Source organism: Oncorhynchus tshawytscha, linkage group LG08, assembly GCF_018296145.1.
Source record: "Oncorhynchus tshawytscha isolate Ot180627B linkage group LG08, Otsh_v2.0, whole genome shotgun sequence".
Classification (NCBI taxonomy): Eukaryota; Metazoa; Chordata; class Actinopteri; order Salmoniformes; family Salmonidae; genus Oncorhynchus; species Oncorhynchus tshawytscha.
In genome coordinates this window covers 73,214,913-73,227,755 of record NC_056436.1, presented here as the reverse complement: position 1 = coordinate 73,227,755, position 12,843 = coordinate 73,214,913, and the positions used below count along the sequence as shown (strand labels likewise).

At 41.2% G+C, this 12,843-nt stretch overlaps 1 protein-coding gene across 1 annotated transcript in view; it reads right to left on the bottom strand.

Annotated features, from left to right (window-relative positions):
- The window catches only part of gpc4 (glypican 4), a 65,068-nt gene extending 57,223 nt beyond the window's left edge, over positions 1 to 7,845 (bottom strand). Inside the window, exon 1 of the mRNA XM_024428826.2 lies at positions 7,130 to 7,845. Within this exon, the coding sequence (XP_024284594.2) occupies positions 7,130 to 7,286 (157 nt within the window). The 5' untranslated portion in view covers positions 7,287 to 7,845. The remainder of the gene's footprint in view (positions 1 to 7,129) is intronic.
- Positions 7,846 to 12,843: the final 4,998 nt, after the last annotated feature.

Here is a 12,843-nt window from a genome sequence, read left to right as displayed (position 1 = left end):
ATTTTTTTTCTCTGATTGTTTTGACTGAGTTTGAGCCAGTGGATTACTAAAGAAAACGCGATAACAAAACTGAGGTTTTTGGATATAAAGAGACTTCAAACAAAAGGAACATTTATTGAGTAAATGAATGTCTTCTGATTGCCACCATATGAACATCAAAGGTAAGCGATTAATTCTCTCTCTATTTCTGAGTTTAACGCTTCTGCTTGGCTGGTTACTGTTTGTAATAATTTGTCAACTGGGCTAGGTATGCTTTCGCCGAAAAGCATTTTATAAATATGACCGTGTGGTTGGTTTAACAAGAATTTAATCTTTAAACCTATGTAAAATGTTTTGTTTTCTGAATTTTTATAATGAGCATTTCTGTAATTGAATTTGGCACTCTGCAACCTCACTGGATGTTGGCCAGATGGAACGCTAGCGTCCCAAATACCCTAGAGAGGTTAACAAACTAGAGTTTTGGCAAGTCGGTTAGGACATCTACTTTGTGCATGACAAGTCATTTTGACAAGTAAATGACAAGTAAAATAATCTAGATCACAATTCTAGTGGGTCAGAAGTTTACATACACTAAGTTGACTGTGCCTTTAAACAGCTTGGAAAATTCCAGAAAAAGACATGGCTTTAGAAGCTTCTGATAGGCTAATTGACATCATTTGAGTCAATTGGAGGTGTACCTGTGGATCTATTTCAAGGCCTGCCTTCAAACTCAGTGCCTCTTTGCTTGACATAATGGTAAAATCAACAGAAATCAGCCAAGGCCTCAGAAAAAAATCAATTGTAGACCACCTCCCATGGATGAACCAGACTTGTGTAATTTCCAAACACCTGAAGGTACCACGTTCATCTGTACAAAGAATAGTACGCAAGTATAAACACCATGTGATCCCTCAGCCGTCATACCGCTCAGGAAGGAGACGAGTTCTGTCTCCTAGAAATGAACGTACTTTAATGCGTAAAGTGCAAATCAATCCCAGAACAGCAAAGGACCTTGTGAAGATGCTGGATGTAACAGGTACAAAAGTATCTATAGCCACAGTAAAACGGGTCCTACATCGACATAAGCTGAAAGGCCGCTCAGAAAGGAAGAAGCCACTGCTGCAAAACCACCATAAAAAAGCCTGACTACGGTTTGTAACTGCACATGGGGATAAAGATTGTGCTTTTTGGAGAAATGTCCTCTGGTCTGATGAAAAAATATAACTGTTTGATCATAATGACCATTGTTATGTTTGGAGAAAAAAGAAGAACACCATCCCAACTGTGAAGCATGTTGGTGGCAGCATCATGTTGTGGGGGTGCTTTGCTGCAGGAGGGACTGGTGCACTTCACAAAATAGATGGCTTCATGAGGAGGACAATTATGTGGATGTATTGAAGCAACATCTCAAGACGTCAGGAAGTTAAACGCTTGGTCGTAAATGTGTCTTCCAAATGGACAATGAACCCAAGCATAATTCTAAAGTTGTGGCAAAATGGCTTAAGGACAACAAAGTCAAGGTATTGGAGTAGCCATCACAAAGCCCTGACCTCAATCCTATAGAAGATTTGTCGGCAGAACTGAAAAAGTGTGTGCGAGCAAGGTGGCCTACAAACCGGACTCAGTTACACCAGCTCTGTCAGGAGGAATGGGCCAAAACTCAACCAACTTATTGTGGGAAGCTTGTGGAAGGCTACCGGAAACATTTGACCCAAGTTTAAATTGTTTAAGGCAATGCTACCAAATACTAACAGTATGTAAACTTCTGACCCACTGGGAATGTGATGAAAGAAATGAAAGCTGAAATAAATAATTCTCTACTATTATTCTGACATTTCACATTCTTAAAATAAAGTGATGATCCTAACTGACCTAAGACAGGGAATTTTACTAGGATTAAATGTCAGGAATTGTGAAAACTGAGTTGAAATGTAGTTGGCTAAGGTGTATGTAAACTTCTGACTTCAACTGTACATGGATGGACGCTTCCCTCTGTTAGATGCCATGGTTGCCCTTAGTTTGAAGATGAAATCCGGAGACAGGTGTTTTATATAAACAGACTGTTCTCTTTGACTCAGTCTGCATTTTTGCAATCAAAATGTCAGAATTCTCTCCATCACCTTAGCTATCATACTAATTCCACTGATTTCAAAACTCGGTCCTCCAAAAAGTGAAGAGCAACACTTATGCAGTTCTACTACGTGATCTTTTTCTAAAAAGCCATGCTAGAAAGGATTACCTACACATACTGACCAGCTCATGTTATAGACAGAAGCGTGCTACGTGGTAAGCTAATCCGAACTTCTCTCGGCATGTCCAGCCCACTCATTATCTGAGCCAATCATAACTAGTGGGAAGGTTGAGGACCTTTTTCTGTGACTAAACCAACTAGGCTTGTGATTTAACCATTTTATTTGTATATACAGATAGCATACAAGTTGGTTATTAAGGCACATGAAAGTTCACGTAAAAGAAAGCATTTGTCAAAAAACACATTGATAAAAAGTTTACGTTCAAATGGCTCTCCTGTGAAGTAGTGACGCGCGACACTACAGTCCCATTTGACTAATGCAGCACAAAACATCTCCTTCACATAGAGTAGATCACACTGTTGATTGTGGCCTGTGGAATGTTGTCCCACTCTTCAGTGTCTGCAAAAAAAGTATTAAAATGTATGCACTCACTACTGTAAGTCGCTCTGTATAAGAGTGTCTGCTAAATGACTCAACTGTAAAATGTGAAGTTGCTGGATATTGGCAGGAACTGGAACACGCTGTGTCGTACACGTCAATCCAGAGCAACCCAAACATGCTCAATGGGTGACATGTCTGGTGAGTATGCAGGCCATGGGAAAAAAAAAAATCGACATTTTCACCTTCTAGGAATTGTGTAGAGATCCTTGCCACATGGGGCCGTGCATTATCATGCTGAAACATGGTGATGGGGCGGATAAATGGCACGACAATAGGCCTCAGGATCTCGTCTCTTATCCCTGTGCATTCAAATTTCCATCGATAAAATGCAATTCTCTGGCAACAGCGCTGGTGGACATCTGTGGCACTGTATTGTGACAAAACTGCACATTTTAGAATGGCCTTTTATTGTTCCCAGCACAAGGTGCACTTGTGTAATGATCATGCTGTTCAATCAGCTTCTTGATATGCCACATCGGTCAGGCGGATTGATTATTTTGGCAAAGGAGAAAGGCTAGCTAACAGAAATGAAAAAAATATGAGTAGAGATTTTTGTGCATATTTCTGGGATCTCTTATTTCAGCTCATGAAACCAACACTTTACATGTTGAGTTTATATTCGTGTTCAGTGTAGTAGCACGGATGTCAACAATTTGAATAACAATATAAAGGGGATGTCAGTCACACCAACTTTCTCAAAACATGTCACCTGATCTGTTTTTGACCAGACATCTTAACTTCTTGGTGACAGGGGGCAGTATTGAGTAGCTTGGATGAATAAGGTGCCCAGAGTAAACTGCCTGCGACTCTGTCCCAGATACTAATATATACATATTATTAGTAGTATTGGATAGAAAACACTCTGAAGTTTCTAAAACTGTTTGAATGATGTCTGAGTATAACAGAACTCATATGGCAGGCGAAAACATGAGAAAAATCCAACCAGGAAGTGGGAAATCTGAGGTTTGTAGTTTCATTTAACCTTGTGACTAGGGGGCAGTATTTTCATTTTTGAAAAAATAACGTTACCGTAGTAAACGGGATATTTTGTCAGGACAAGATGCTAGAATATGCATATAATTGACAGCTTAGGATAGAAAAAACATTCAAGTTTCCAAAACTGTAAAAATATTGTCTGTGAGTATAACAGAACTGATATTGCCGGCGAAAGCCTGAGAAAAATCCAATCCGGAAGTGACTCATCTTTTGAAAGCTCTGCGTCGCAATGAGTCCCTATTGAGCAGTGAATGGGCTATCAACCAGATTACTTTTTCTCCGTATTCCCCAAGGTGTCTACAGCATTGTGACGTAGTTTTACGCATTTATGTTGAAGAATACCCGTAAGCTGCTACATTGCGCAGGTGGTCATCTGATGGCTCCCAGAGTGATTCTCGCGTAAAACACAGAGGTAGCCATTATTCCAATCGGTCCTACTGAAAAACCAATTGTCCCGGTAGATATATTATCAAATAGATATTTGAAAAACACGTTGAGGATTGATTATAAACAACGTTTGCCATGTTTCTGTCGATATTATGGAGCTAATGTGGAATATTTTTCGGCGTTTTCGTGACTGCAATTTCCGGGCGACTTCTCAGCCAAACGTGAAGAACAAACGGAGCTATTTCGCCTACAAAAATAATACTTTTGGAAAAAAGTAACATTGGCTATCTAACTGGGAGTCTCGTGAGTGAAAACATCCGAAGCTCAAAGGTAAACGATTTAATTGGATTGCTTTTCTGATTTCCGTGACCAAGTTACCTGCTGCTAGCTGGACAAAATGCTATGCTAGGCTATCGATAAACTTACACAAATGCTTGTCTAGCTTTGGCTGTAAAGCATATTTTGAAAATCTGAGATGACAGGGTGATTAACAAAAGGCAAAGCTGTGTCTCAATATATTTCACTTGTGATTTTCATGAATAGGAATATTTATGTCCTTTGTGCCTTTGGAATAGTGAACTAAACGCGCAAACAAAGCGGAGGTATTTGGACATATATATGGACGTAATCGAACAAAACAAACATTTCTTATGGAAGTGGGAATCCTTGGAGTGCATTCCGACGAAGACCAGCAAAGGTAAGTGAAGATTTATAATGTTATTTATGACTTTTGTTGACTCCACAATTTGGCGGGTAACTGTATGGCTTGCTTTTGTGGCTGAACCTGTTCTCGGATTGAATATTGTGCTTTTGCCGTAAAGCTTTTTTGAAATCTGATACAGCGGTTGCATTAAGAACAGGTTCATCTTTAATGTAATGTAAAACATGCATCTTTCATCAAAGTTTATGATGAGTATTTCTGTTATTTGAAATGTCTCTCCGCAATTTCTCCGGATGTTTGAGGCATTTCTGAACATGGCGCCAATGTAAACTGAGGTTTTTGGATATAAATATTAACTTGATTGAACAAAACATACATGTATTGTGTAACATTGAGACCTGGGAGTGTCATCTGATGAAGATTGTCATAGGTTAGTGATTCATTTTATCTATATTTCTGCGACACCTCTCTTTGGTTGGAAAATGGCTGAATGCTTTCTGTGACTAGTTGCTGACCTAACATAATGACGTGTTCTGCTTTTGCCGAAAAGCCTTTTTGAAATCGACACTGTGGTTGGATTAACGAGAAGAGTATCTTTAAAATGGTGTAAAATACTTGTATGGTTGAGGAATTTGAATTATGATATTTCTGTTGTTTTGAATTTGGCGCCCTGCAATTTTGCTGGCTGTTGGCGAGGTGGGACGCTAGCGTCCCGAACGATCCCAGAGAGCTTAAATATTCTAAATAGTTAGCCTAATTTCAGTTTGTGAGACAAAAAAAGCAGGTATACTGTAGATAATCATTCTACCATCTAAACCTCTGAAATATTTACTATAAGCAACAAAAAAACAAAATTCAGTTGGTGTACAAAGTAAAAGTTGCAAAAACGAAAGATATGCATAGAAAGCATAGAAATAGTACACAGAATAGATCTACTCCCTCTTAAACCTGCTTTCAATCAGAATGACATATCTATAAAACTCACATTTCTATGTGAATTTGGTTAAGTTACATATTGCAGCTTTAACAAATCAAGGTGCTAACAGGACAACTCTTCAGTTAATCTAAGGCCTGGGGTGAAGGAAAAAGGCAGACATAGTACAAATAGGTTATAGGCTGGCTAGTTCCAGTTACAAAACAGGGATTTCTATAAGGTACATGAATAGAGGGAATCCTATTCTTCGGTGACGCAAAGAACCAACATGCTGATGACCATAGAGATCCTGTCTAATTCCTAATTCTATGCTAATGACCATGTCTAAATTAAGATCTAGATACTGTGACATCCATTAGCTACTTCTATAGAAAAGGAGAAGAAACCAAAACTACATTCAATATTTTAGATTAATCTAATATGTTCCAAAGCAGTGGCAAAACATGAAATTGACCAAAAACTGAAACGGGGAAGGAGGAGAGGAGGGTGGTATTTAAAGTATGCGGGGCACAGGGAGGAACATCGTAGTAGCCGCCCCCCCGCTGTTCCCCTGTACGGCCATTTGGAATCTCACCGAAAATGTACATGACTTCCAACAGGAAGTGAAACTATACTGATTATTAACTGAAAGTGTAGCCTGTTGAGTGTGCACTTATTAGTCACTCGCAAAAAGACGACTTTGGACGATGTAAAAAAAAATTAGGCTATGGTTTCTGCCCCCCCCCACCCCTTCTCAAACGTCTAGTTAACTTATGTCTATCTTACAAACAAATAAAAAACATCAAATATACTATTACACCGATAGATTGCCTATGGCATGCTCTAAATTGACTTTAATGTCAAATATATGACCCCGTTTTTCTCCAAATCACGGCAGGTTGGCTAATAAGGGCCACAAAGACACTACTTCGGAAGCCAGGGAATAACCCATAGATAGGACTGTTGTTTGTACCGGACTGCAGAGTGTATTGTTTTAGTTCCTGATGTTGTAAATCAGCAAAAGGTGTTTTTCTAAATGAACGAGGCAAGTATTTGCTGTTTTATATTTGCTGTAGAATAAAGGCCTAGTAAAAACGCAGATAAGGCAACAGCTACGGAAGTTTAGCCTATAGGAGTCAGTTGAATTATTTTAAAATCAAGTCATAAAATCTGTCATTAATACTAGGATCACTTATTGGTGAAGTGAATCATTCAAGAAGATCGTAGAAAGATAGTTTGACATAGGCTTTGGCTATCAAATTATTTTCAAATGCGTGTTACAAACGTTACATTGTTACATGATAATGTTACAAGTTTACTTGACTGTAACCTTGTAGTTTTAAATATGACTTTATATGAATATCATTGTCACAACACAGACAGTAGGCTACACAACTAACCAAATGACAGACTAACAAATTTAGAAAACATGGTTCTGGCCTAAATTAAACAAAAAAACGTTGAAATAACAAATTAACATGAACTAAAAGGCACATTTACCGTGTATTCCTTTGTTGGGAACATCATTGGAGTTGAAGCCTTTGGAACGGTACGCAGCCCTAACTTCATTGCAGCTTGTCGACTTGGGCTCAGCCTTCGTCGAAACAAACAGCACGGCAAATGTGTAAACCGTAGAGAACACTAACATCGTCTTCATTGAGTCGGTTAAATAAAAGTTTAAAATATAACCGCAACGCAAAAACACGGGAAAGGCGCTCAGCTGTAGGCTATTACTAGGACAGAGTTTCAACTAGCACGTTGAATTTCCTCATGAAGACCCTGATTTCTTTCAACTTCGCTGGCAACGAAAGTTCTAAAAGTTAGCAAGTTGGTTGACTAACTGGATTCTTCATTCACAGCCGTGATTGGGCCACCTTAAACAATTAAGACTAAATAAATAATTAAGGGAAAGTTGTTTTTTAAAGCGAAAGAGTATGAGTTTGTCTTCAGCATGTATTTCGAGTTCCAGACTCTCCGATAGAAACTCAAAGCAGGCAACAAAACATTGGTTTCAAACTTTTCTAAATAAGCAGCCAAACTTATTTTTATAATGTTCGTGTTTAAGTTGCATCCACCTCGACTTCAGTTCCCACAAAGGCCAATGACGATGGAAAGTAGAGATACCCAAAAGTTTTTGCAGCCTTCAGCGCGATGCAGTTGCTTACAGACAGGACACTAGACTGTATTATGAGCGTGCTACAGCTCAGATGTTAGACGCCTAGCAAAGTCCCAGGGAAAATCTCAATTGCACACTCCTCGCGTCCTCTCTCCTCGCCCCATTGGAGAAGAAAGCCAGAGGTCCCGCCCCTCTGACCTTCTCCTCCAATGCGTTTTGAGAAGGAGGCGAATAATGCGGAAAGAGGACGCGAGAAGTAGACAAACTGAGTCCGGACAAAGACTTGGGAACACAAAACGCCCGGGGTGGAGCATTGGCCGGACGTTAAGTAAGCTCTTGCCACTGCGATCTCCAGCAGCCAAAACACACATGGATCTGGGTTTAGAAAACCAGGAGTTATTGGCAAATATCTGTTTTGATTGGTCAGAACACAATTTAGTTGGAAAATATCAGACTTGGTCTGCCTGTGTAAACGCAGACATATAGACCTACTTGAATGTCAAACTTTATTGTGCATTAGTAACAATAAGTGTGGCCTCTGAAAAACCTACACTTTTCTTACCTGCACTTTTCTTTCCACCAAATCTTGACCACATTTAATCTCACCCAATTACCCTCTGAATTCCACTGTGGACCACTTCTACACTGTAAACACACTGACTGCATCATTACTTCCCAGAAGTGTAGAATGGCAGATACATACGGTGCCATGTGTGCGACATTCAAACAAATGACAAATCCCCTGTCCTCAGATCCCCTGTCCTTAAATCCCGTCCTCAAAGGCCTCAGACAGCAACAGACACAGGTAAAGCTACACTGCCGGGGAGAAGGTAGATTGCTTTCTAAGTATGTCTGCCTATCTTGAAATGGGTGTGTAGTGGAGTACAAGGGCTGCTTCCCATATGGCACTCTCTTCCCTATTCAGAGTACTACTTTACAAAAGGAATAGAGTACCATTTGGGAACCGTAGGTGTGTAGTGTGGCGTACTGGGGCTGTGGCAGGTGGAGGAGATGCATGGGCAAGAGACATCTCATTAACAGGATGACAGACAGTCTACTATGACACCACCACCACTCTCCTCTCCAGGCCTGAGGTTCAATCACAGCCACAGCAGCACTGCTGTCTGTCAGACGCTTCATAATTAAAGGAGATATTAGCCAGCACGCTTAGATCATGCCAGATGAAGGTGTGTGTGTGTATGTGTGTGTGTACGTGTGTGTGTCCCCTCTGCCGATGGCTGAGAAGCCTATTGAGGGGCTTGGTTCAAAGAAAAAGCAGTTGTTTTTAAAAAGTTTATTCATGATCCACTGCTCTTACTCATGCAAAATCCCTAACAGATATCTCATAGTTAACCAGTATCCCTAACAGATATCTCATAGTTAACCAGTATCCCTAACAGATACAGTGGGGCAAAAAAGTATTTAGTCAGCCACCAATTGTGCAAGTTCTCCCACTTAAAAAGATGAGAGAGGCCTGTAATTTTCATCATAGGTACACTTCAACTGTGACAGACAAAATGAGGGGAAAAAATCTAGAAAATCACATTGTAGGATTTTTAATGAATTTATTTGCAAATTATGATAGAAAATAAGTATTTGGTCACCTACAAAGAAGCAAGATTTCTGGCTCTCACAAACCTGTAACTTCTTCTTTAAGAGGCTCCTCTGTCCTCCACTCGTTACCTGTATTAATGGCACCTGTTTGAACTTGTTATCAGTATAAAAGACACCTGTCCACAACCTCAAACAGTCACACGCCAAACTCCACTATGGCCAAGACCAAAGAGCTGTCAAAGGACACCAGAAACAAAATTGTAGACCTGCACCAGGCTGGGAAGACTGAATCTGCAATAGGGAAGCAGCTTGGTTTGAAGAAATCAACTGTGGGAGCAATTATTAGGAAATGGAAGACATACAAGACCACTGATAATCTCCCTCGATCTGGGCCTCCACGCAAGATCTCACCCCGTGGGGTCAAAATGATCACAAGAACGGTGAGCAAAAATCCCAGAACCACACGGGGGGACCGAGTGAATGACCTGCAGAGAGCTGGGACCAAAGTAACAAAGCCTACCATCAGTAACACCATACGCCACCAGGGACTCAAATCCTGCAGTGCCAGACGTGTCCCCCTGCTTAAGCCAGTACATGTCCAGGCCCGTCTGAAGTTTGCTAGAGAGCATTTGGATGATCCAGAAGAAGATTGGGAGAATGTCATATGGTCAGATGAAACCAAAATAGAACTTTTTGGTAAAAACTCAACTCCTCGTGTTTGGAGGACAAAGAATGCTGAGTTGCATCCAAAGAACACCATACCTACTGTGTAGCATGGGGGTGGAAACATCATGCTTTGGGGCTGTTTTTCTGCAAAGGGACCAGGACGACTGATCCGTGTAAAGGAAAGAATGAATGGGGCCTTGTATCGTGAGATTTTGAGTGAAACACTCATTCCATACCCCTGTTAGCTAACAATATACCCCTGTTCCCAAACAATATACCCCTGTTCCTCAACAATATTTCCCTGCTCCTCAACAATATACCCTTGTTCCCCAACAATATGTCCCTGTTCCCCAACAATGTACCCCTGATCCCTAACAATATACCCATGTTCCCTAACAATTTTCCCCGTTCCCCAACAATATATATATTTTCCCCAACAACATTTCCATGTTCCCCAAGAATATATCCATGTTCCATATACCCCTGTTGTCACGGCTGGCTGAAGGGTGGACCAAGGTGCAGCATGGTAAGCGTACATTTGAACTTTATTTAAAAATGACGCCGACAAAACGAAGAACAAAAAAAACAACCGTGAAGGTTTGTGCTATGTGCCCTGAACAACTACAAAGATAACTTCCCACAAAACAGGTGGGGGAAAAGGGTACCTAAGTATGGTTCTCAAACAGAGACAACGATAGACAGCTGTCCCTGATTGAGAACCATACCAGGCCAAGACATAGAAATACAAAACATAGAAGAAAGAACATAGAATGCCCACCCTAGTCACACCCTGGCCTAACCAAAATAGAGAATAAAAAGCCTCTCTATGGCTAGGGCGTGACACCTGTTCCCTAACAATACCCCTGTTCCCCAACAATATACCCTTGTTCCCCAAAAATATATCCCTGGTTCCCTAACAATACCCCTGTTCCCCAACAATATACCCCAGTTCCCCAACAATATACCCCTGTTGTCACGGCTGGCTGAAGGGTGGACCAAGGTGCAGCATGGTAAGCGTACATTTGAACTTTATTTAAAAATGACGCCGACAAAACGAAGAACAAAAAAAACAACCGTGAAGGTTTGTGCTATGTGCCCTGAACAACTACAAAGATAACTTCCCACAAAACAGGTGGGGGAAAAGGGTACCTAAGTATGGTTCTCAAACAGAGACAATGATAGACAACCATACCAGGCCAAGACATAGAAATACAAAACATAGAAGAAAGAACATAGAATGCCCACCCTAGTCACACCCTGGCCTAACCAAAATAGAGAATAAAAAGCCTCTCTATGGCTAGCGCGTGACACCTGTTCCCTAACAATACCCCTGTTCCCCAACAATATACCCTTGTTCCCCAAAAATATATCCCTGTTCCCCAAAAATATATCCCTGTTCCCCAACAATATACCTCTGTTAACTAACAATATATCCCTTTTCCCCAACAATGTTTCACGGTTCCCAAACAATTTATCCCTGTTCCCCATCAATATATCCCTGTTCCCCAACAAAATACACCTGTTCACCAGCAATATACCCCTGTTCCCCAAAAGTATATCCCGGTTCCCCAACAATATACAGTGGGGAGAACATGTATTTGATAACCTGCAAAATCGGCAGTGTTTCCTACTTACAAAGCATGTAGAGGTCTGTAATTTGTATCATAGGTACACTTCAACTGTGAGATATGGAATCTTAAACAAAAATCCAGAAAATCACATTGTATGATTTTTAAGTAATTAATTTGCATTTTATTGCATGACATAAGTATTTGATACATCAGAAAAGCAGAACTTAATATTTGGTACAGAACCCTTTGTTTGTAATTACAGAGATCATACGTTTCCTGTAGTACTTGACCAGGTTTGCACACACTGCAGCAGGGATTTTGCCCCACTCCTCCATACAGACCTTCTCCAGATCCTTCAGGTTTCGGGGCTGTTGCTGGGCAATACGGACTTTCAGCTCCCTCCAAAGATTTTCTATTGGGTTCGGGTGTGGAGACTGGCTAAGCCACTCCAGGACCTTGAGATGCTTCTTACGGAGCCACTCCTTAGTTGCCCTGGCTGTGTGTTTTGGGTCGTTGTCATGCTGGAAGACCCAGCCATGACCCATCTTCAATGCTCTTACTGGGGGAAGGAGGTTGTTGGCCAAGATCTCGCGATACATGGCCCCATCCATCCTCCCCTCAATACGGTGCAGTCGTCCTGTCCCCTTTGCAGAAAAGCATCCCTAAAGAATGATGTTTCCACCTCCATGCTTCACAGTTGGGATGGTGTTCTTGGGGTTGTACTCATCCTTCTTCTTCCTCCAAACACGGCGAGTGGAGTTTAGACCAAAAAGCTCTATTTTTGTCTCATCAGACCGCATGACCTTCTCCCATTCCTCCTCTGGATCATCCAGATGGTCATTGGCAAACTTCAGACGGGCCTGGACATGCGCTGGCTTGAGCAGGGGGACCTTGCGTGCGCTGCAGGATTTCAATCCATGGCAGCGTTGTGTGTTACTAATGGTTTTCTTTGAGACTGTGGTCCCAGCTTTCTTCAGGTCATTGACCAGGTCCTGCTGTGTAGTTCTGGGCTGTTCCCTCACCTTCCTCATGATCATTGATGGCCCACGAGGTGAGATCTTACATGGAGCCCCAGACCGAGGGTGATTGACCGCCATCTTGAACTTCTTCCATTTTCTAACAGTTGTTGCCTTCTCACCAAGCTGCTTGCCTATTGTCCTGTAGTCCATCCCAGCCTTGTGCAGGTCTACAATTTTATCCCTGATGTAATTACACAGCTCTCTGGTGTTGGCCATTGTGGAGAGGTTGGAGTCTGTTTGATTGAGTGTGTGGACAGGTGTCTTTTATACAGGTAACGAGTTCAAACA